The sequence below is a fragment of the Trachemys scripta genome, chromosome 11 (genome assembly GCF_013100865.1).
Source record: "Trachemys scripta elegans isolate TJP31775 chromosome 11, CAS_Tse_1.0, whole genome shotgun sequence".
Taxonomy (NCBI): domain Eukaryota; kingdom Metazoa; phylum Chordata; order Testudines; family Emydidae; genus Trachemys; species Trachemys scripta.
The window spans coordinates 31,766,751-31,792,410 of NC_048308.1; the positions used below are offsets into that span (position 1 = coordinate 31,766,751).

At 42.5% G+C, this 25,660-nt stretch overlaps 1 protein-coding gene across 1 annotated transcript in view; it reads right to left on the reverse strand.

The window, feature by feature from the left end:
• The window catches only part of DPP4 (dipeptidyl peptidase 4), a 78,463-nt gene that overhangs the window by 15,704 nt on the left and 37,099 nt on the right, over positions 1–25,660 (reverse strand). The window contains exons 12-21 of the mRNA XM_034785567.1: positions 25,567–25,611; positions 21,316–21,420; positions 21,152–21,219; positions 13,511–13,564; positions 12,803–12,927; positions 10,811–10,858; positions 8,988–9,086; positions 6,620–6,689; positions 4,217–4,411; positions 2,950–3,004 (exon numbers count right to left, since the gene is read on the reverse strand). Of these exons, the coding sequence (XP_034641458.1) occupies positions 2,950–3,004; positions 4,217–4,411; positions 6,620–6,689; positions 8,988–9,086; positions 10,811–10,858; positions 12,803–12,927; positions 13,511–13,564; positions 21,152–21,219; positions 21,316–21,420; positions 25,567–25,611 (864 nt within the window). The remainder of the gene's footprint in view (positions 1–2,949; positions 3,005–4,216; positions 4,412–6,619; positions 6,690–8,987; positions 9,087–10,810; positions 10,859–12,802; positions 12,928–13,510; positions 13,565–21,151; positions 21,220–21,315; positions 21,421–25,566; positions 25,612–25,660) is intronic.

Consider the following 25,660-nt stretch of genomic DNA (forward strand, 5'->3'; position numbering starts at 1 on the left):
GGGATGCAAACTCTATTGTATAGCCAGATTGGATTACATTCAGCACCCACTTGACTGTTGTTTTTGCTTTCTAGGTGTTGAAAGAGACTTCTAGACAACCCCCAAATGGTATGAGTTTGGGGTGGTGGGGGTGAGGTCAGGAGGTGTTGGGCTTAGTGTTTTGCGGTTCTCATGCACCAGTCAAAAATAACATCAAGCCAGTGGCTGAGACTGAGATACAGTGCTTGCTGCAAAGGATGTGTGGAAGCGAATCTTTTGAATCCTCTGCCTCTTGTGTGGTGGTTCATAGGGCCTCTGGTGGAAAAAATGCTTAGACACGTGTCTAGGTCTAAACGATGGGTGATGACACTCCCTCTTAGGGGCAGGTGTATATATCCCCAGTGAACAGAGGGTAGTCTAGAGCCCTTCAGGGTATGGAAGGACTTGTCTGTCTTTTAGTTGAAGAGCTGCAATTCATTGAAGGGGAATGCCTCTCTGGTATTCTGGACCTCCCTTGGAAACCCTGACACATGGAGCCATGACTCCCTGCGCATGATGACAGTAGCTATAGCTCTAGAATACGTATCAGTAGCATCAACTGGAGATCAGTCCTAGATATCAGTTTGTTTTCATCTATCAGAACTGGGAAACGAATTCTGTCCTGTTGCAGAAGGCTGTCAAACTCAGTAAACTAGACATAGTTCAAGATGTTGTATTTAGCCATTAGTGCCTGGTAACTGCCTATCCTGAACTGGAGGCTAGATGATGAGACCTTTCTCCCCAACAGATCCAGGCATTTGCTCTCTTTATCCATAGGAGTAGACTGTGGATGTTGCTGTCTAGCCCTTTCAGAAGCAGCTTAGACCACCAGTGAGTTGGAAGCAGGGTAAGAAAACAAAAATTCTGCCCCTTTGGCCAACACATAGTAATCTTCTCCACCCTTGTGGGTGTGGGAGCGCAGATGGAGGGGGTGTACCAAACTGTCCCAGCTGGCTCCAGTATGGCTTCATTAACAGGGAAAGCTATTCTGTTGAATCCAGATGAGTGAGGATGCCTAAGAGTTTGTGCTGGGAGTCCAGGACCTCTTCAAGAGGAATCTAGAATTCTCCAGCAACCCTGAGAAGATGATCCTGGAACTGTCTGAGGTCATCAGAAGAAGGGGGAGATATAGGGGTCACTGCTTCATCCACAGATGAAGATGGCCGTCTTACTGGTTCTGGCAGAACTGCCTGATATGGTGCATAATGCTGCTCCTCCTCCTCTGTAGGATCCAGGGGCAGATTTGAGCCTCCCCTTAGAGGGGAGGCAAGGGTTTACTCTCTAGCAGATCAGATTGACTCTGCAGGAGGGTACTGGTCCCCAGTTTGGCCAGTAGAAGGATCAATAGGTGGTTGTGGAGGCCCCAAGGCATGGGGTACCAAGGACTGAGTTAGATGAGGCAGAGGTTGGTCCCAAACTGGTGCAGGTCTTTTGGGCACCAGAGGATATGTAGGATGGGGAAAAAAAGGTTCATTGATGAAGAGAAGGCCGATTCCAGTTCCAGTAGTGATACTGTCAGTGCTGTTGGAGGAGAATTGCATTCAGTGCATGGGACAGGTGACAAGTTCCTTCCAGTGGTCAACTCCCTTGGTGGTGGTGTTATATCTCTGGAGATGGAGGCACCCGATGGAGGAGGGGATTCCAGATCTGGGACACTGGAAATGTCCTGTAGAGTAGCAATGGATTCAGATTTCCTCCGGGTCAGAGGAGTTTTACTTGTCCGAGCCACTGGAGCTGCAGGAAACTGTGTAGCTGCTGAAGATGGTGCTATGGATAGGCAAAGTTAATGATGATTGGTCTTCATCAGAGCTGGCAGATCCCAGGGTTTGGGAGGTGCTGAAAATGATGGTACTGATGGATTGTGGTCAGGTATCTATGTAGCCCAATGCTTATGGGCTTTCTTGTCATGCCTCTGAGACTTAGGATGTACTAAGATCCCATGGGCCGAGCTGACGGGCTTGCTGTGAGTTGAAACCAACTTCTCTGAAGTGGATTTAGAGGAAAGCTTAGTCTCATGCTTATGATGAGAGTGGTTCCTGGATTCCTGACAAGATCCTGCTGGGGGGTCTGTGGGGGTAGATTCTCCTGCATCAGTCAGACTTCACAGCAGGACGCACTAGATCCTCATGGCCTTCTCCATGAGGTATTTGTGGAGACAAAGTTCCCAACTTTCTTGGGTACAGCTGAGGAATGATCAGCAGATACGGCACCTCACTGTGATGTGAGCTTCCCCAAGGCAGTACAGGCAGTGCTGGTGGTCACTGCTGGCTGAGAAGGATCGCAGGCACGAAGCACAGAGTTTGAAGTCTAGAGTCCTGGGCACAGGCAGGTACCTGAACAGGGTATGGGGGTGGAGGGGGCAGTTTCCACTGAAGAGACTAATTCTAAACCCTAAGAGATCAATAAAACACCAAACTGTAAACTGTAAAAACTATATACAAGGCTAAATTCAATTGTTATTTTGTAGGGAAAAAGCCAAAGCTATGGACACTGGAGGTTCCAACCCAGACCATGCAGCAGTGAGAAGGAACTGGAGAGTTGGTCAGTTCACCTTGCCCTTTATCCCCTCAGAAAGAAGCAGGAGGTGAGCCAGGGTACATGCACAGACCAACGGACACTTCTTTCAAATTTTCCGGCTCTGGGCACATGCATAACCCACAGTGGACTACAATAGGGACCATCACTCAAAGAATTACAATTTAGGCATGTGCTTTAAAAATTTGCTGAAGCAAGGCCTTAGTGAAGAGCAGCTAATTTGATAGCTCTGTAAACTGAGTTCTCCCTGTTGTCCATAGGATATGTTCAGAAGAAGCAGCATCAGTGTAGACTTCCTCATATTATGTAGTTAGTGTGTAGAGTAAAAGACACAACAGCTAAATCTTTATAATTATCTACTAGAGATTCATCAGTCAAAGTAATCTGAATACTCACCCAGCCCCAAATAGCTATTCTGTTCTTATCGACAAAGCTCATTTCAGAAAATTTTCTAAATGCAAACAAAAATCAAACACTCACTAGATTGCAGAGATTTTAGAGTAGTAGTAATCGCATGCAATTCCCTGTTTTCTAATATGCTGACGTTTTAACTTATACAGCTACGGCTGAACCATATGGCCCAGTGTTTGCTTGAGACAAAATGTAAAGTTTCACCTTTTTCTGAACTTCATAAAATCTGCTGAGTTTGAAGGGTTTTTTGTGTGTAACTGACAGAAAACAAAACCTGGCAGCTTTGTAAAAAAAAAATGCTCAGCTCAGATTTAGTCTAGATGATTTTTTGGTATGATATTGGCAGCCCTAGAGATATGAAATGGTAAGGGGCAGCGATTACATCTGGTCCTTACAGGAGAGATGAGGGCTGAAAAACAATCCCTGAAACTCAAATCACATAAATTCCTTTTCACCACTGGGGGGAGAGATAGCTCTGTGGTTTGAGCATTGGCCTGTTAAACCCCACGTTATGAGTTCAATCCTTGAGGGGGCCACTTAGGGATCTGAGGCAAAAATCAGTACTTGGTCCTGCTAGTGAAGGCAGGGGGCTGGACTTGACTCAACTCAGCTTAATGACCTTTCAAGGTCCCTTCCAGCTCTATGAGATATGCCTATCTCACCTCTCAATGATACTACCTCTCAATGATACTGATGCAATTTCATTTACTTCAACTAGGTCCACCAGTATATGGTAAATATGACTACAGGTGAAAACACTGATTAGCTCAGCAGATACAAACAGAAGTCAATCTTGATGAACAGAACACAATAATTTGTTTTAATATAGTCTGTTTTTTGTGCTCCCTGTCAAAAAGTTATTGGTCATCAGCAAACAGTTAAATATTAGTAAGGTAAAGATTAGGAGATGGTATATAATAAACATACACATTTTGAAAATTTCACCATGACTACTAGCACAGAGTCACAAAAGGAAGTTTCTGGACAAATTAGAACTTGGGTCTCTTGACTCTGAGTTGTATGATACAGTGACAAGATTATCCTCTCTCTTTTCTATAATATTACCACTATAATAAAGTTTTTGCTGATGAAGCAGATCCTCCCCTCACTGTATGTCATGATGTTCCTTGTTTTATGAGTTGTTTGTTGAATAGAAAGAAGGGTGCCTTGGTTTATCACTCTTAAAACTTCAACAGTTGGGACATCAAGCAAGTATTATAATAGTTAATGAAACTGTCCACTGTGTGCTCACCTAGTTGCTGAGATTTGATCCTCTACTTCATATGTTCCCAGTCTTCGATTTACTGCATGCATAATTTCATCTCCTTGGTAGCCACTTCCTCTGCCATCAAAGCTAGCCACAATGATCTGTTCTGTGCTTGCAAGGTATGTAGCCCAATTGATACGGAAGGCATAATCTGCTTTCTGACTGCAAGGTCCTGCATAGCTGTGAAAGAATCCCAAAGGAGTCAAACATCTGCTGTTCATTTATTCTCTCATAAAGAATATGTGATACAGTTATTGCTGAAAACCATGAACAGGCAAACTTAATAAATAAACTGAGCATCAGAAATGTGTGAAACCCATCCATTGCTTACCCCAAATCCCAGCTTTTACTGGGTAAGAGCAGCAGTCTTAGTGGAAATATTCACATGAGTGAGCACTGCAGGACCTGGCCCTTCTTTAGGAATTCAGTTGTTTTACACTACAGTAACAATCCTAAGAAAATTCCCTCTCTTTGTTTTGCCACTTCATTTCAAACTGATGCTATCGTTTAACTGAACGAATCTATTTCTGGTGCTCCATTTAATTATTATTCATTATTTGTCTCGTTAAAATGTTAAATCAACAGTAAACAGCCTTCACTTGTGAAAATACAAAACAAAAATCCCATGTCATTTCACCACACTTTCAGTGACTCATCAGTGAAATTTAAAAACAAAAAAAACCCAACACTATAGACTAATTAAACTATTTCTCATGCAGGCTTGGAAGGGAGAAATGAGAAGTGATTGTTATTGTACTTTCTGTTTTTTAAGTACTTTGAAGGCACTCAGGTACTTCAGACATGGGGCTGCATAAGTACTCAGACAGATACGGTTAGATTAGATAGATTAGCAAACATCATCTTTACTAATCTAGCATTCTGTTTCTGAAGAATTCATTGTGTGCTGTCTTGTTTATTCTTACTGGGAGACCTCACATGAGTAAGACCTGCAAGACTGGGCCCGAAAGCTATCCAATTCTATTTCCCTTTTGGGGAAAAAAGAGGAGCCTTTTTAAAAGGGAAAATAGGCACTAACGGCAAAAAATCTGAACAATAAAAGGACCTCATTATCTACCTCATATGTCTACACACTTCACTTTCAAAACCGAGCCATACATCTGTCAGAACTTCAAGAGACCCTTGAAGGTCTCTTCAAGGGTAGGATTTCTCTGTATGCAGCATTGCTTCGATGTGTACAGATCTGGTTATTGATGTGAACTCATTATTTTACTATTCTGAAAATGGTGCTCTCCATAATCTTTCTGGAGAGTACACACTTCACTCTTCACAATGATATGATTAGTAACCTACTGTATGAAACAAGGTTGATACTCACAAAGGACCAGATGACAGTCAATGAGAGCACAGGGGTTTTGTTTTGAGTTTTAACAAGTGAAGGGGGGATTTATTGTTCATTACAACTATAAGTAGGCAAATAATGAATAATTCTAGCCAATGTTATCAAATAAAGAAAAAGAGGTAACTGATTTCTATGTTGAGAGGAAACCAATATAACTCCTGAATTATGCTATTCTCCTTGTGGAGCCAGTTTTCAGTAAATATGGAAATTTGTTAGCCATTTCTATGAATAGCCAATTTCAGTAATTCTCATTAAAGAAACAATAATTAATGAAAATACATTAGAATGAGCAGAAAAGAGTGAGGAAGAAAAGGAACAAAGAGAATATATTCAAGGTCCAGTGAATGTGTCTTCCTTTTTCTGCTTATGAATTCCTTGGCCTGATTTCTCTGTTAATATGGAGATTATCACATACCTGTACAATACAGTTCTCTTACATACATCTAACCTACCTGAAGAGCAAATTTCTTTTCTAGGTTTTGGAACCAGCAAACGTTAGACAAATTTGTCATTTAGCCACAGTTTTCTAGTCAGTTGCCTCTAATATGTATTATTATTGGTCCAATCGAAAGCCCACTGAAGTCAATGGGAGTCTATCCATTAACTTTAATGGATTTTGGGTCAGGATGCAAAAGGATTATGGTCAGCTGTTTTCAGAACAATCTGGAAACAGAGCCTGGTCCTCCAAGATAATGAGGAACTCTTGTGTGCTCTGAACTCTTATTGACTTCAATGGGAGCTGAGGGTACTCAGCACCTCATGGAAAGGGCACAGAATCATGCCTGAAGAGTATCCAGTGCCATAAACAACAGATACCCTTGTTAAACCTTGCAGCATCTGACAGTGCACGTGCTTAGGAGGTCCACTGTAGAACAAATCACATGACAATCTGTAGAAAACTGGGATTCACAATGGTTTCTCTGTCTCTTAAACCCACTTTTAAAGGCCACTTGTGTGTTTTTTGAAGTTATTAGAAGTCTTTGAAGGAACTGAAAGTGATTACAATGCTAATATACTTGAAGACTTACACATCAAGGAGCAGAGGGTACTTCTTCGATGAATCAAAATGGGGAGGTAAGATCATCTGATACCACAATGCTAAAAGTAAAAAAAAAGAAGTTTGATTTGTATTAGTTGTGCTATGGAATAACTAACATATAGCTGCACTGTTCACATAATCAGTAAAGTACATTTGAGTCATCCATTAATTTTTAAAAAATTGTACAAAAAACTTTATTTTATTCAAAAATGCCCTAAAACAAATGAGTCTAGATTTAGATTTACTAGGTTAATTAGAAACCTTAACTCATAATGTCTTCATAGTTTAAAATTAAGTCACTAGAAATTCTGAAGCTGGTAGTTACAATTTTTTTAAAAAAAATTCTCAGTATGTTTTCTGTGGTTGAGTCTACATTTAATGTGGAAATCTTGACAAAGTGGTGTGCTGCCAATCTGGTATCAGCTCAAAAATGTTTTTCTAGTCAACTTTCTAGCCCCCATGTCCCAAATGAGCGAGGACATTGAGTGGAAATTATGAACTTCCCAGGTAAGTGTGGAACAATGAACTCTGTTCAATGGCCTATGAACAAAATCTTAGAAATATGTTTTATTATATTTACACCATAGGTAATAGCAATGCAATTCCATGCTTTTCCTCTTGGAACTGTGATGGAAGAGCTGGGCTGAGATGAGTTAACCAAACATATTAAATGCAGACTGTGAACGATATAGGGAGTGCTGCAGACTTAGTGGTTTGCTTGTTCACTGAAGGATTTTACAGGAATGGATGTTGTACACAGAGTGTAATGAGTGTTGTAGGAATGTGTTGTGTTCTAATGGTTAGAGTCCAAGTGTTTCAGGAGTTTGTAGAGTTCAGACTACACATGATGTTAAAATACAAAGGTGCTAAGTGACATTCAAAAATTAAGACCCTGGGTCATATGCTGTTGAAAGTGTTTTTCATCTTTGTGTTCTGTAGATGTAGGCATAGGCATCTTCATTGAGATGTACAAGACACATGGATTTAAGAGGATATTTGGATCTGAAGTTTAAATTAATGGGATTTTTTTTCTGCCCAGTACTACACAAAGAAAGAAGAGGAAATTCCCCTTACCCAACAGTTTCTACCCAGAAGAGATGAAGTAGTAAGAGGAAGAAGGAATAAAAAGATGAACACACAACTGATAGCATGAAGATCATCTTTAAACCTCCATCTTTCCTGGTAGTTTCCATCTTTAAACTTACTAAAAGTGTCACTAGAAATAAAAGACAGAAACACAAAGATAAAGGAGAGCTATAATATTCATGAGATAACAGTGGGAGGAGGGAGGTATCAAAAAAGTGCAACAAAGAGAAGTTTGTAAAACTTGATTCCTGTAAGAATGTTCATTTTGTGGAGCAGAGTGAATGTGTGTCACATAAAACGAGAGGCTGACACTACGGTTGGAATGAAGAATAGTCCAGCAAGGTACTGTGCATACTTCTCATAGCCTATCAATGCTCCTCAACCCAGTATCAATTCAAGGCAAGACTCCAAGGAAACTTAAGGGGCCATGAACCTAAACAGCTGGTTTGGGCTCCTGGACACCATGCAAATCCAAACCAGCAAGATTCATAAAGCATTAGTGGAGAATTCATCTAGTGGGCAATTTAGCCCCAAAGCTAACATCTATAATAACCACTTAAAATAAATTCTTTAAGCACTAACACATTGTTATATTGTTATTCAGAAAGCCTGGAGTCAGTAGAGTATTCAAGCATATACATACTTTTAAGCATGTGAGTCATTCCCCTGACTTCAATGGAACTAATCACATATTCAAAATTACACACATGCTTATGTACTTTGCTGAATTGGGGGCCTTAATAACCCTAAAAAGTTTTCCAGAAATTTATATTCTGCATCTATTTTTGAAGAATCATAGTACCACTCCACCATGATCTCTGTATTCAAACACAAGCCACCCACATTAAATGTGCCTTTAAATTAACATAAACCAGTAATCTCTTTAAACCAATTAAAATTCTACTATGAGCTTTCTGGCATAGCAGCACTTCTATCCTTTAATTTTGACTCTTCACCCCACCACATATATTATCAACTAAAACAGCAGTCATCCACAGCATCATCATAAAGAAAGCATAATGATACACACTCTACAAAATAAATTTGTCAAGGGTAGCAGCTGATTTTATTATGTGTAATTTCAACAGTGCTGTCATTTCACTATTTACACACATTCTCTCTAAACTAAACTAAAAGTTTTAAGAACCGAAATAAATACAGCCTTAGTCTTCAATTAGAATATATTTAAGAAAGTTTCTAGCCCGGGATTTTAAAAATGTATTATATCTTTCCTAAAAATGGTAAAAAATTAAGACATATTTTTAACTTACTGTATCCATTCAGAGTAATGGTGTCAACTTTTTTGGAAGGCATTTGAATATCCTTCAACATACTGTCCAAATCTGTGTTGTTTTCCAGAATTCTGATGACTAAATAACAAGGTGGATAAAAATGAATGTTTTTTTAATTTAAATTTTTCCTTTTTAAAAATAAACCTGTTTAAAATTCAATTTGAAATTGACAAGCTATATTAAGACTAAAATTTACTATAATCTATTAAAATAATTTAAATAAATGAAAATACGCTGCATCATTGAGCCCTCTTCAAATTTTAACGAGTTACAGGTTGCTGCTTTTTTAAAAATTATATACACCATCAGGGGGAAACACTTCAACTTTTGAGGCCAACTCAATTTCATGTAATATATTAAATATTTTTATTATTTTCAGTCTTTTTAATAGAGCAAATGCTGATATTTATATTTTTCTAAATTTATGCACTTTCAGTTTCTGTTGTTCAGAAGAACTTTTGCTTTAATTACTTTTGGTGTCAGTTTAACTAGCAGGTGCACAGACAATATGATCTTCATTTGGACTAGTTCATTCAAAGTTGATAAACTGATCGGGTGTTGGGGAAAAAAGCAGGAAAGTTTCTTTTCCTTTTCCAATCCATTAATAAAAAGCAGGTGAGAGAAGATGAGATCTACTAATGCTATAAAACCTTGAAGCACAAGGGGCCAGATTTTCAAAGGTAATTAGGCACCTAAAGATGCAGATGGGTGTATAGGGTTAGATTCACAAGCAGAACTTAGGTGCGTGTCACTTTAGACATCTAAATCCAAAATTTAGATCCACAAAGCCCCTGCTTAGTGGCCACCTAATTGTGAAGGCACCTACATTTCCACTGGTTAAGTCCCCTATACACCTAAATTTCTACCACTGGGCACATGCATAGCTGCATCAGTCCTGAAACCACTGAACACTTTGGTGCCTAACTCACACCTCAGTCTTGGTTGAAGTCACAAGCTGGACCAGGAATTGGCAACTTTTGGCACGCGGCCCGTCAGGGAAATCCGCTGGCGGGCCGGGACGGTTTGTTTACCTGCAGCGTCTGCAGGTTCATCCAATCACAGCTCCCACTAACTGCAGTTAATATGTACTTTGCTAATAAATCAGTTTGAAATGCAAAACATGGTTTAATAAACTTGCTTTTGTTCCTTTTGTATCCAACACATTTAAGGTAGTTTTATTTATATAAAACAATTTATCAGGGATGGTTTTATACACTTTTAACTGAATTCCAATTCCCATCCAAACGCACCTTGGCAGAAATTATCAGTAAAACTTTACTTGGTAAACAAGAAATGCACTATTTTCTAACATAATAAAAATGTGAAATTTAAGAATCTGAACAAAATGTTGAGCTATATAATTGCTTATATATCTATTTATAGATATAGTATATCCTCCTGGTTAGCAAAAAGAAGTATCAAATTTATTGTAATGGCTACAGTTAGTTACAAATCAGTATCATTTAATGGTTATATGAACCAATGAGAATGAACCTTGCTTTAGGAAAATAACTAAAAAGTAAAAAGCAAAAGTAAAATTTATTATTTAAATCAAGTTTTCCTGCTCGCTGATTTAAATCACTGCTGAAAATCAATACGCCTTGTTAAAACAACAACAGAAATAAATGGCAAGTCTGATTACTGAATTCCAGTGTGTTTTATCTCATTCTACTGGGAAAAACTCAGAATTAGCCAGGACATGATTGACTATCAAAAGTTAAAATACCCTAAGACTAAAGGAACCACATATCCGCTACACACAGAGACACATGCTGCAATTGAAAATAGAGAAGATCAAATACCGTGATCGTCACTACTTCTGGACAGCATAGAAGTGGGCAGGCCAGGACCTGTTGACGCAACAAAAGAACATCTGTGTTTTAATTGAATCCCTTTTTAAACGTGATCCTGTAACACTAACACACATGTCTGCCCATGCGCCCCCGACCGAGTTCACCGAGGTCGGCTAAAAGAGCACCCAGGAGACGACAATGACGGCTACCAGTTGTAATGCACTGTCTGCTGCCAAAAGGCAATGAGCTGCTGCTGTGTAGCAATGCAGTACCACGTCTGGCAGCACCCAGGAGACGTACGGTGACGGTGAGCTGAGCGGGCTCCATACTTGCCGTGGCATGGTGTCTGCATGGAAGAAAGGTTGCTGTCACTGAGGGGGGGGGCGACTGACAACATGGCATAAAGGTTTGACTTACTGTACTGTTCCCGCAGTCTCTGCCGCCCATTGGAATTCTAGGTTGAGCTCCCAATGCCTGATGGGGCAAAAACAGTGTCGCGGGTGGTTCTGGGTAAACGTCATCAGCAACCCCCCCTCCCTCCGTGAAAGCAACGGCAAAAAATCGTTTCTCGCCTTTTTTCCTGGGTTACCTGTGCAGATGACATACCACTGACATTTACTCAGAACCACCCACGTCAATGTTTTTGCCCCATCAGGCATTGGGAGCTCAACCAGAATTCCAATGGGCGGCGGAGACTGCGGGAACTGTGGGATAGCTACCCAGAGTGCAATGCTCCAAAAGTCGATGCTAGCCTTGGTACTGTGGACGCACTCCGCCAACTTAATGGTCTTACTGGTCTTAAGTGGGGACACACACAATCAACTGTATAAAATCGATTTCTAAAAGATCTACTTCTATAAAATCGTCCTAATTTCGCAGTGTAGATATACCCTAGGAGAGTGTGAATCCCAAAATGTTCAGCTTGGGAAAGTATCTAAACTTCTGGATGAGTATCTGAACCTTTTAAGGACCATCATTGAGACCCCTATAGTCTCCCCAAAGGCCCTAAACCTGCTTTCCACAGAAGCCACAGGATCCCCCCTCCCATGTTTGAGAGACACCCGAAAAGCGAAAGCATTGGCTTAAGATTTCAGCATCTTAAAACAATGTGCAGTTCAGAACTTGGGTGATTCAGATGCTTTTTTCGCTGAACTAGCTAATTAATCCCTATCACTTTCCAGCATGTGTGCCAGTAGGTCAGTGACTCAGGAGGTGAGTTCAGATATTTCTTGGACTCTAAATATTGGACACTAAATATTTCTTGGACTCTTTTTAACGGGCGCACCATCTCTCCCCTGATATTAAGCACACTCACTGAGGATTTCTCGTCCCTAAAAAGTAAATCACTGGCCTTGCTCCCAAAGGAACATCCAAGTGCTTCCACAATATACAGCTCTCTATAGCAGCATCTTCCCTTTCAGAGAAATAAACAAGTCTCCCTATGGAATTCTGCCACTGATTCCCCGTGAACCACCAGTTATCAAAGAAGGCAAGAATCTATTGCCCACATTCCACTTCTGGAGTAAGAGTGTCACCTCTGTGATACTTGAGGGCATTAAAGTGTTCAGAATTGAAGAGGGGGGGCTGGTAGTAGCTCATTCTTTGAGATGAGCCATCAGCACTGGCACATGCCACTGACCCAAATCTGTTGTCCTTTTGAGCATGCTGCAAGATGCATCTGTTTGCACAGGTGGCTTCAGAGATGGGGCTTGCTGGAGGTTAGGTCTGCATGGGGGAGGGGAATTGTATGTTTTGTTGGGGGGTTGAGTTCTGCTGGCTGTTGGGGTAAGCTATCATTCCATTTTATTTTTATTCTTATAATTTGAGTGACGGGTGCTTAGAGCCTAGGACAGGCAGCTGTTAATTACTGCATAAGTCCAAAGAAACAACAATGAACACATAACATTGTTCTTTAGCATGTAACCATAAACATCGTTGGTTGAACCCCTCCTAATTAAATACTGAGTCCCATTCGCATCTATTAGTTTGGGTCATACTCACCATAACAATTCAGCAGATAATATTGTGCATCATTGCTGAAGGATGCAGAATAATACTGACATCTGTCTTTGTCCAGATCACAGCTCACACACTTAGGTGTGGTTGGACCATTTCCAACCAACACTCTGCAAAGTGATGGAAAGTTTCATTTCAAAGGTAAATGACATTTCTGAAAACATCCATTCAGTCACCACTAAACAACGCCAGATGGAATTTGTCTATTTTACATCAGAGACATATCTCTGTACAAACCATGCATAAGCATTTATGTAGAACAGAGCTCCCTAGTAACAATGCATTTCACATTATGATGTGCTTTTCTTACAAACATGCCATTATATACCGTATTAAGGTGCAGTCCTGTTCCCATTAAAGTCAACAGCAAAACTTCAGTTGATTTTAATGGCAGCAAAACCAGAAACTAGCACTCCAGAGTTCAGGCAATACTGCAATTTACATCATAATCAAAACTCTAAAATATTAATATTATAATGAGCATTTTTCATCTTCTAAATCGTTTTATTCTCTGTAACACAATGTCTTATTTAACAGCTTGTTTTCCTAAAATATTTTAATTAACTATTCCACACAGAACTGTACATTTTATTCAGGATCAATGGATTTTGAATATCTTAATCACTAAACTTGTCTATAATTTTCATTACATTCTTTTCATTTCTAAATTTGGAAATATAATAAGCATCATACTTATAAAGGTTTCTTCCTCCTGGCCTTCCACCAAATTCATTACTGATGTAGTATCTATAAAACAAACACACTGGTTAAAGTAAGTTATTTATGGTGTATTTACACAAGACATAAAATGATCATTTAGATATTGCTTAATTGCATTTTTACGCATCAAATTTTTTATTTAGAGAAGTTAATGTAACTCTCCCTAATGTAGGTAAGTATATGAGATATCATGTGGTGTTCATATTTATATCTATCCAAACGAACTGTCACTGTATTATTTTTATATATTCAAAGTTGCCAAACTCAAGTAACTTGCTTCACACATTGTGGTATTTCTGCCTGCCATAGCATTCGCAGAGATTAATGCAATTTCAGGGGAAGCAGCGACAAGGCAGACCCTCAACTAGAGAGAACACCTTGTGTTTGGACACAGTAGTTGCAAGGAGTGCTATACACCCTGATGACTGCACTGCACCTTTAAGTCGGTGGAAATTTGTGTGTCTGGCCACAAAGGGAACAGTGCTTTATGGCTGGGGTGGGAGAGCGAGGCTAACTGCTGAAAAAGGGGACAAGAGGCCAGTGTGGTGACACTGACTCATCCTTTGGGCAGTGGATGGGCAAAATGATTTATAAGGGACAGCCCTGTGTGCGAAGCTCCCTTTTAGATGGAGCAGCCTGAGGCAGCAGCCACCCTCCCTCCCCTTTAGGTGGTGAAATACCAGATTGGCGAAGGCGGAGTTGAGGGTTTTTTGCCTTCCCCACAGCGGGTTCAGAGAGGGCTTTGTTCCTGAAGACTTTGACTCCCTCAGGGAATTGATGTGCAGGGTCCCCTGGGAAGCTAATATGACGGGGAAAGGAGTCCAGGAGAGCTGGCTGTATTTTAAAGAAGCCTTATTGAGGGCACAGGAACAAACCATCCCGATGTGCAGAAAGAATAGCAAAAATATGGCAGGCGACCAGCTTGGCTTAACAGAGAAATCTTCGGTGAGCTTAAATACAAAAAGGAAGCTTACAAGAAGTGGAAACTTGGACAGATGACTAGGGAGGAGTATAAAAATATTGCTCAAGCGTGCAGGGGTGCAATCAGGAAGGCCAAAGCACAATTGGAATTGCAGCTAGCAAAGGATGTGAAGGGTAACAAGAAGGTTTTCTACAGGTATGTTAGCAACAAGAAAGTGGTCAGGGAAAGTGTGGGACCCTTACTGAATGGGGAATGCAACCTAGTGACAGATGATGTGGAAAAAGATGAAGTACTCAATGCTTTTTTTGCCTTGGTCTTCACAGACAAGGTCAGCTCCCAGACTGCTGCACGGGGCAGCACAGTATGGGGAGGAGGTGAGCAGCCCTCAGTTGTGAAAGAACAGGTTAAGGACTATTTAGAAAAGCTGAACATGCACAACTCCATGGGGCCGGATGCACTGCATCCAAGGGTACTGAGGAGTTGGCTGATGTGATTGCAGAGCCATTGGCCATTATCTTTGGAAACTCATGGCAATTGGGGGATGTCCCGGATGATTGGAAAAAGGCAAATATAGTGCCCATCTTTAAAAAAGGGAAGAAGGAGAATCCAGGGAACTACAGCCTCACTTCAGTCCCTGGAAAAATCATGGATGCAGGTCCTCAAGAAATCCATTTTGAAGCACTTGGAGGTGATGAAGGTGATTAGGAACAGTCAACATGGATTCACCAAGGGCAAGTCATGCCTGACCAACCTGATTGCTTTCTATGATGAGATAACTAGCTCTGTGCATACGGGGAAAGCGGTGGATGTGATATACATTGACTTTATCAAAACTTTTGATATGGTCTCCCACAGTACTCTTGGCAGCAAGTTAAAGAAGTATGGATTGGCTGAATGGACTATAAGGTGGATAGAAAGTTGGCTAGATTGTCAGGCTCAATGGGTAGTGATCAATGGCTCGATGTCTTGTTGGCAGCCAGTATCAAACGGAGTGCCTCAGGGGTCGGTCTTAGGGCCAGTTTTGTTCAACATCTTAATTAATTAGCTGGATGATGGGATGGATTGCACCCTCAGCAAATTCACAGATGACACTAAGCTGGGAGGAGAGGTAGAGGATAGGGATAAGGTCCAGAATGACCTAGACAACTTGAAGGATTGGGCCAAAAGAAATCTGATGAGTTTCAACAAGGACAAGTGCAGAGTCCTGCACTTAGGACGGAAGAATCCCATGCACTGCTACAGGCTGGGGACTGACTGGCTAAGTGGCAGTTCTGCAGAAAAGAACCTGGGGATTACAGTGGACTAGAAGCTGGACATGAGTCAAAAGTGTGCCCTTGTTGCCAAGAAGGCTAACGGCATATTGGGCTGCATTAGTAGGAGCATTGCCAGCAGATCGAGGGAAGTGATTATTCCCCTCTATTTGGCACTGGTGAGGCCCCATCTGGAGTACTGCAGTTTTGGGCCCCCCTCTAAAGAAAGGATGTGGACAAATGGGAGAGAGTCCAGTGGAGGGCAAAGAAAATGATTAGAGGGCTGGGGCACACAACTAATGAGGAGAGGCTGAGGGAACTGGGCTTATTTAGTCTGCAGAAGAGAAGAGTAAGGGGGGATTTGATAGCAGCCTTCAACCTGAATAGGGTGACCAGATCACAGGGATGAAATATCGGGGAGTGAGGGGGAACGGGGTGGCGGGGGCGGAGCAAAAAAAAAATTTTAAAAAGCAGTTTCGCAGGAGCCGGGGGCATTAGCAGGCCCCAGCTGCGCTGCCAGATTGCACACAGCGCCCCAGCCGCGTGCGCTGCCTTCCCCGAGGAGCCTCCGGCCCCCCAGCCCACCCTGGGCACATGCGGCGTGTCCTGCCGCCAGCGGGGAGCCCCGCCCCTCTCCCACTCGGCTGCGCTCCAGCGGCTCCTTCCCAGAGGGGCGAGTTGCTGGAGTGCAGCCAAGTGGGAGAGGCGCGGGGCTCCCCGGCAGCGGCAGGGAAGTTTATCGATTTGGGGGACCCCGGCCGGCTCCTCGCCCCTGTCCGCTGGCTGCCCCGCCTGGGACAAGTCTCGTCCCTGCAGCCCCTCTCCGCCGCGTGTCTCCGGCGGGCGGCCCATGCCCCCGGGCCCTGCCCGCTCCGCGCTGTCCCCGGACACACCGCGCTGCCCCGTGGGCTGCAGGGCTGGAGCAGCCTCCGCGCTGCACTTCAGCGCTCATGGCCTGGCCGGCCATGGCCAGTGTGCACAGGGGCGTCTCCTCCCCGGGCCCGGCTTGGGATCCAATGGGGCAGTGAGGGGGCGGGGTTGGGAGCGGAGATTTGGGGAGGGATCCATTGGGGGAAGAATGGGGTGGAGTCGGGATGGGGGGGCGAGAGCCCCTCTAGGCTCCGCCTGTGCACCAGAGTGGAGGGCAAAATTGTTGTTTGTCCAGTGTCCCAACCGAACATCGGTCAGGATGTAGGACAAACAAGCAAATATCGGGACAGTCCCGATAAAATCGGGACGTCTGGTCACCCTATGCCTGAAGGGGGTTCCAAAGAGGATGGAACTAGGCTCTTCTCAATGGTGGCAGATGACAGAACAAGAAGCAATGATCTCAAGTTGCAGTGGGGGAGGTCTATGTTGGATATTAGAAAAACCTATTTCACTAGGAGGGTGGTGAAGCACTGGAACGGGTTACCTAGGAAGGTGGTAAAATCTCCATGTTTAGAGGTTTTTAAGGCCCGGCTTGACAATGCCCTGGCTGGGATGATTTAGTTGGGGCTGGTCCTGCTTTGAGTAGGGGGTTGGACTAGATGACCTCCTGAGGTCTCTTCCACCCTAATCTTCTATGATTCTATGCATGGCATGACAGGTGGTAGGCTGTATGTCGCAACTCATGATGTAAGTGTGGGGCGGATGTCCAGTGCAGGTACTCCATAGGGAAGGGAAACAGTGACCGGATAAATGGCTTGGAGCTGTTGATTAAAGGAACAGAATGGGGGAGGGTTGGGGCTCCTATGATTGGTACAGCAGGGAGCCAAACCCCCTTTTTATAGCCCACCTTAACCCTCCTATGAGGGAGGTGGCTGGTAAGGTCCCAGCAATGGATTGGCTGGGGGACCTGGATGGAAAAAGAGGGGGAGCTGGCAGAACCCCCCCGGGTAATTACAGAATAAACATGGTGTTACCTGTACTGTACACTTTTATCTGCTGGATAGGCCCAGACATTTAATAATAAAGTTATGGCCATATCAAATGTCTCTTGTCCTTCTTTCGGTATAGCCAGACTATTATCCTCCTTTCATGGTTAGTGCCATGAAAACAGGTGAGGCTGGCCCCTCTCACTGATTTTATTGCATTCCAGGATTGTTGAACAGGGACAGAAGAGAGTCCTTCACACATTTCATTAAGTCCTGGCTTGCATTTGTCATGCTACTGTCTGATTGACACAGACAATGTCATACTGAATGCTGCCACTGAGTATCTGAGTGCAGACTGAAACACTACTCAGAAGTACCTAAATTGTGCCTTCATAGTTGGGATTGCCTATCAAAGGAACAAGCATAACCCTGGAGGCCAAGTGTTGTGAAATTACAGGCCTGGATCAGAGATTCCAAAGCACATAGAGAACCTGCCTATGTAGGAAATACCAGCATAGCCGATTAGATCAGCAACAAAACAAGGAGCAAAGGGAACCACTGAAAATAGGGGGACCTCACTGACTGATATAGAGCCGAAGTTAGTTCAGAAAAGTCTATGTAGGAGCAGAAAAAAATAGATATGGTTTGATTTTGGCCTATATTTTAAATTATGGAACAGAATCTTGGCTGTGCTGGCACAGCACTTATTACACATGATGGGGTGGGGCTTTCCACCCATCCTGGAGGCAGCAGGGGAACAATCTGGCCTCTGCTGGAACTTAAAGCAGCCTCAGCATTAGCTGCACCAGTCTCTATTGCCCTTAGGAGCTGTTCTAACAGTTCTGGCCATGTCCCCTCCAACACATCCCTTATGTTGAGGAAGTGGCAGGACATGGATTATGCAGGAACTCTCTCTTGCTGAGGGAATCCCCAGCTGCCCATTTAAGGCAGTTTTAAGTAAACTTTGAATCCCTGAAGTAGCGAAAAGGGCATCAAGCCAGGCCAAGGATCTGGCTCAATACATTTAGCACTTTGGCTAAGTTACTCAAATAAAAAATAGCTCGTATTTAGGGTTCTCTCTTGGTAACAGTTTGAAAAGAGCAATTTTCAAAACAGCTGTTACTGTTTTGTGACTCTTTCTTCATGGAAAAAATGTTTAGTAACTAGGGCTAATCGCAGTTAACTCATGTGATTAACTCAAAAAATTTAATCGCGATTAATCGCTGGTTTCATTGCGCTGTTAAACAATAGAATACCAATTGAAAAGTGTTAAATATTTTGGATGCTTTTCTACATTTTCAAATATATTGTAGGCTGTGTTGTAACTGAAATCAAAGTGTATATTATTTTTTATTACAAATATTTGCACTGTAAAAATGATAAAAGAAATAGTGACCTCAGACAAGTACTGTTATGCAATATTAGGTGAACTTAAAAATTCAATTTCTTTTGTTTTATACAGTGCAAATACTTGTAATCAAAAATACATATAAAGTGAGCATTGTAGACTTTGTATTCTGTGTTGTAATTGAAATTAATATATTTGAAAATGTAGAAAACATCCAAAATATTTAAATAAATGGTATTCTCTTATTGCTTAACAGTGCGATTTATCACGATTAATTTTTTTAATTGCTTGACAGCCTGATTGATAACAGTCTTTTATTCCAACATTCCTGTAACTCCAGGTAGGTAAAGAGCACCCTGGAAAGCATTCTGGATCCCACTGACTTTAAGGGGAATTGTGAAGTTAGTGGGATCTGTGCATGCATGTCCTAGGATAGAATGTTGTCCTATATAGGAATTTCATGGTATTGGTCATTAGAGCCTTAGCAGTGCGATTCTTGATGTTAGCTAGAACCTAGAAGTGACTCAATAAAAATGATCACATGGTGTTCCATAGTTATTGATCAATGGCGCCAGATCAATACAGTTCAGTTTACAAGAGTTTCTACCTGCCCCAAACTGCCAGACCTCCAAGTTCTCTTTATGAGAACCACAATTTGGGCAGGTTTCTTTCCTACTTACTGATCACCACCCTGATGTGTGTATTAGAGGAGTTGTTATTGTACCTGAACTTAAAAACAGGCATTAGCTGCAAGAAATCAATGTGCAAGAAGTGTCAAATTCTATGAGAGAAGATAGGTGGCACCAGCCATGATGCAAAAGAGTGAGCTAGAGGCTATGATAAACAATGACCCTCGGTCAAGCTAGCTCATATGCTGCAGCCATAGCATGAGCTGGACTTCACCTTGTATTGCAAGCACAATGCCGTTACCTGTCCTACATTGATTTTTTAAAAACTTAAATAGGCTCGCATCAAAACGTATCCAGCAATCTGTGGGTTAAATGGCCCTGTACATCATCTGGAGGCCTCATTACAAGTAAGATCTACTGGAGAAGCTTTAAAGTTCTTTGTCTTTGCGTGAACATTACACAGAGTAAATGACTGAACAGGACTTTAGATGATGTAATGTTACTCTGTTATATATTGCTAACTAAATATATTTATTGTAACAAATGCCTTATTTATTGTGATTGACAAACACACGCACACGCTTAATACAGTATAGGTCCAATTCTCCTCTCACCACATCCGTTTATCTCCATTGACTAAGATATAATTGCACTTGATTTATACCAGTGTGAGACAAGGACCAGGCTTATCATATTTTATACATGGTACACATTGCATCTACTATTCCTATAGTTCTTGCTAGTCATGAACTGGAACAGAATAATTTGAACTCAGTTTCTTTTTGTTCATGTGGGCTACTTTGACAAAGACTGGTTATGCAGTAAGTGGTAAAGAACGCATCATTTTTCACTAGAATTTTAATAATTACTTAAGGTGACTTTTGCCCTCTGAACTAAAGGCTAAACATTTTTTTTTTTACAGAAGGACACATCCAGAATGAGCTGGGCCATCTTAAAAAGAGGCATTTCTGGTTTTATGTGAGCAACAGATTGAAACAAAATAAGAATTTTTCTAAAACAAAATAAGGAAAGTGCACCTGGCACAGCTTCTCTTAGAGTCAGTAGGCTTAAGCCTTAAATATTCCCTAGACAGTCAAATCAAGCAGAAAAAATAGTGCAACTGCTGCTTTCCCCCCTCCCCTACAATTTCTGGTCTGTATGTGAAGAAAGGGCATAGTGTTTCACAGAGACTGTAGTATCTTTTAATAATATATTATAGGAAAAGCATACAGTCAAATACATATAGCAGTGTGCATGTGTATACATGTATCTCAAAGATAGGACCACATTGCAAAGTTCAGAACTGTATCTAGAATGAAAATATCTTCCCAAATTTAGAAGTATTTGCATGCAGAGTTTGGTGTTGGGAACCGTGAGTGTGTGCACATCTGAGTGAGTCTTTTATGTTCCACTAAACTTTTATGGACCCCTACTTCCACAAAGACAAGGGGGGTGGGTCTTTCTTCCAGCCTATTCACAAGGGTTAGATTTTCAAAGGTACTTAGGCAAATAATGATACAGATACACGCCTAGTGGGCTCTCCAACAGTACCTAACCTGTATTATGTTGTAAAAACTTGTAATTAAATTGCTTTTCTTACAATACTCACATAAAGTCATTGGTTACCGCTTCTATGCTGATTACTTCCCATTTGCCGTGTGTAATAGGTATTCTGCTCTAAAAACAAGGGGAGACAAAAAGTAGAAAGGTAAATTCCAAGTTGGCCTGAAGAAATGTAAATCAGCAGTGACTATCCTAAGAGTTATTACTCACCCCTGTGCTGGTGATATAGTGGATGTGCTTGAAGCCCTCTGTATTGCTTAAAATTTTGTAGTAGCTAATATTATCAGATGCAAAGTAAGGGTCAGAAGGCTGAAACTGGAAAAACACAACAAAACTATTAGAGCAGATAACAGAAACCCAAGAACAAAATGCTGACCTTCAGTTTTTGGGAATCCCTCTGCATCTGAATTCATAGGCTCTTAACATTCATGTCATGCATCTCGGTAAACATACCACGGAATACTGTTTCAGTTCAGGGTTGGAAATCTATTTTGATTAGGTGCATGGAACCTATAGCAACCATCTTCAGAAGTAAACACAGCCAACATGTTGTCTTTGTTTCTTCAGCAGCAGAATTTCCGGTGCATTAGCAACCTGCCAACCACGAGCTCCCACCTCCCCTTCAAATTAAAGACTTTCAGGTTTACTATTTCCCTGTCACTTTATAATATCATGGTGTACTTGTTACTGCAAATCACTAAATGTGAAATTTGAGGGGGCCCGCATGATGTTTATGAATTTGGGCACAGTTCATTGCTATGTCTTCTATGTTCTGCAAACTTTTCAGTTGAAAAATGGCTTCATTTTCCAATAAAACAAGCCAGTTTCCAAGGGCAAATAGCCCAATTTTGAGTGGACAGTGGCTTCACAATTCAGAACAGCTTAAAGCTGGCACTTGTATTTTTATGTTTTCATTGAAGACATAACCATTCAACAAAACAGACCTGATCCAAAGCACATTAAATCAATGGGAGTCTTTCCATTGACTCCAGAGGGCTTTGGGTCAAACTCAAGTAGGAAAAAAATTGAAAGGCATGAAATTGCTCTGTACATATTGGGGTTCAGGAAGTGGGTGGGCATAAGCCCGCCCACTGCTAAAGGGCCCCCCCCCCAGCCTAAGGGGAGGACCCACAGGGCCTGAAATCCAAAAGATTACATGGGACAACTAAAGTAATAACAGGGACAGAAGTGCGGTCAAAGGGTCAAAAGAAGGGAACCTGACGGGGACACCAAGCAGAGAACCCTGGACAGCGCCCACTGCTCCTCAAAGGTGTCAAGGGAGCCAGTGGATGCCGCCCAGAGGAACTCTGGCCGGATACGTGAATGGACAGAGGATTGGAAACAGGCCCCACAGTCACAGGAGGAAGCCAACCTCCTCTCCCTATGAAATTGCTCTGTACCTATTGGGTTCCGGGAAGTGGGCGGGCACTGCTAAAGGATCTCCCCACTAGCCTAAGGGGAAGATCCACAGGACCTGGAACTCAAATAATTACGGGGGACAACTAATGTAAAAACAGGGACAGGAGTGTGGTCAAAGGGTCAAAAGAAGAGAACCAGACGGGGACACCGAGCAGAGAACCCCGGACAGCGCCCACTGCTCCTCAAAGGCTTCAAGGGAGCCAGTGGACGCCGCCCAGAGGAACTCTGGCCGGATACGTGAATGGACAGAGGATTGGAAACAGGCCCCACAGTCACAGGAGGAAGCCAACCTCCTCTCCCTATGAAATTGCTCTGTAGAGGGGTGGTAACCCTGCTCCAGTCCAGAGGGGGCTGTGGATGGAGAAAGCAGCTTTTAGGCTGAGCTGATTGGGGGAAGTGGCTGCAGCTGGGGCCACGCCCCAAACAGACTCAGCTGGCCCTATAAAGGCCAGGGCAGCCAGAAGCTCAGCAGTCTCTCTCTGAGTGCAGAGAGAGAAGGGCCTGGCTGCAGCAAGCTAGGGATAGTGTACCTGAGTGGAGCAGGGCTAGGGAGCTCCAGCCTGGAAAGCCCCAGGCTGCGGCCTAGCGGAAGGCCAAGGCGTCCTGGGGGTTGCAGAGGGCAGCCCAGGGCTAGGCCAAGGTAGCAGGTCCAAACCCCCCTTGCCAGTGATGAGTGGCCTATACTGCAGTCTGCCCCAGGGAGTGGGGGCTAGTTGGTGACTGGCAGTGGCCTAGTGCTGAGGCAAAGTGGGGATAGTGGGTGGTGGTTCCCCAGGGAGGGGAGACCCAGATCTGTGGGGTACTGCCAGGGGGCATCCCAGTAATAGGGGCACCGGGTCCTGGGAGGTACACGGGTGCCAGTAGAGGACAAGGTGTATCACCAGCCTGCAGAGGGCCTTCCAGAGGCTGGTGAGCTAATTCCCTGGATGACCAGTAGGAGGTGCTGCAGGGGTGAGTCCTGACTCCTTTACATGCTCCAAGTGAAATAACAATAGATAATATTTCTATAGTGTGTTACATGCTCAAAACATTTACCAATCCTCACAATCCCCCAGGACATGTTATTGTTTATTCCTGTTTTACATATGGGGGAACTGAGACAGGTAAAGTGTCTTGCCTATGGCCATTCAGTAAATCAGTAGCATAAACTGGGATTAGAAATCAAGCCTTTCCAATACCTGTGTTTATTTCTCTGGACAACACTGTCTCCTTGATAATATTTTTGTACAAAATTTCATGGAATGTATTTCACTAGTTTCTCAAAGCCCTATTTAAAACTGCAATCTTACTTCAGCTAAATGTGATTCTCCTTTAACTTAATTGGCAAGGGCTTAAGTTCTGAGGTAACACACTGTTGGTTCCTAGGGACCATGGAGTCCTGAGTGATCTTGAATTCACTAAAATTTTCTCTAGTTGGTAAAAAATAATACTGCCCAGCTCTTACACAGTGCTTTTCATCAGTAGATCTCAAAGCACTTTACAAAAAGAGGCCACTGATCAACCAGTGTCATGTTATCCAGGGTTGAATGAGATTAAAGGGACAGAATATGTATGGCCTATATGGACAGTTTATGCATGGCAAGCCAGGATAAGAGTCTACAGTGCACTAGTCTGTCACTTACTAACTGGCTATGTGGACCCAGCTACCATACACTGAAAGTTCCATAGTGTGCTTTGACCTACTGCTGTTTGAAATGGAAATTTTAGTGCACAGTAGCAGGGTCCACTTGGCCAGTTAGTGCACAGCAGGCTAGTGTGCTGTAGACTGTCACCCATCTGGTTTTCCGTGGAATCAAAAACCCTGCTGTCTCACACACATTTGCTATCTCTGTGTCAATAATCCTCATTTTGGCTTTGATCCTTTTTATACAGTTAAGATTTTTTTTTAAATCCTGCTACTTTAATGGCACAAAGACTCCCCATTCTGCCCAACAGTTTACACCAATTGCCTAATTGTGGAGCCTTTGCTGTATAGAAGCAAAATGTGTCAGCATTAAAGCCTTCCTCTCCATATCAAATTTGACAGCAGGTGGGATGATCTCTCATCATTGTACTGGGGATGATTTCATCCCTGCTGTTTCCTCCCTCACTGCGTTTCTTTAAATTTTTGCTTTCTGACTTAAAAGTGAATTTGTGACTAAAACAGAGTCAATGTGTGGAGAGTGCGGGCGTAGAGAGCATATTCTGTGTTCTCATCAGAAATTCTGAAACACATTTCTCCCTCTGGTCTGATCTTTTGGGTCTATCCTTCACTTCCTCCAGATCGTCTAAGTAGTTCAACAGGTGCCTACTCTCTACCACATGGCATTCTGTCCCTATGCAATGTGGAAAATGGCATTTAGATGGGGTTCTACTCAGCAGAGCTGTGTGAAAAATTTCATCTGGTTGGTTAAAATGTATGCAAAAAACCGAGCAAGATTTTGTTGTTGTTTGGGGAAATTTATTTCTTTTTAAGAGAAAAAAGGGAGAGACTTGAATGGAGTGATATCATATTTTGCTATGCTGAAGACCAAATCAGTGGAGAGGCTATGGGCCAGATTGTTTTAGTACATCCTGGCTCCTTCCTGCCACACTGATGGTGCAAAGGGGCTGGAGAGTGGCCAGGTCTTGCTGAGAATTCCACTGGTGTCCACCTCTCAGAGAATACCTGGCTCCTACCTCCAACCTCACACTATCACCAGGGTAGGCAGTGACTCAGAGGCAAAGCCAGCTATCTCTAGCTGGTGTGCAGTCCCAGAGAACTGTTGCCAACTGGCAACTCCTAGATCAATCTAACCTATGTGGAGCCAGGGTTATGAGCCAAACTCAGAAAGTTTAGCGTTACAAAACCCATGAAATTTAAATGAGTGGGTTTTGCACAGCTCCAGTTGAAATCTATTCCTTTTGCCACATGTGCGCAATTAGCAGTTGTCCAAGGTAAGTTATAGATCAGGTCTGGGTAACACACCATAGAAAGGTAAGAAGTTAATTAAATGTAAGGAAGACATTTATTATGATCAATGTGTTATGTAACATGTTGCAATCTAGAAACTGAATACTCACTGTGCCGATCCAGCCAGTTTTACTTTCTTCTGTATGTTGTTTGCCCTGAGGGGGAAAAAACACACCCCCCCCAACCGGCATTATAGTGTATATT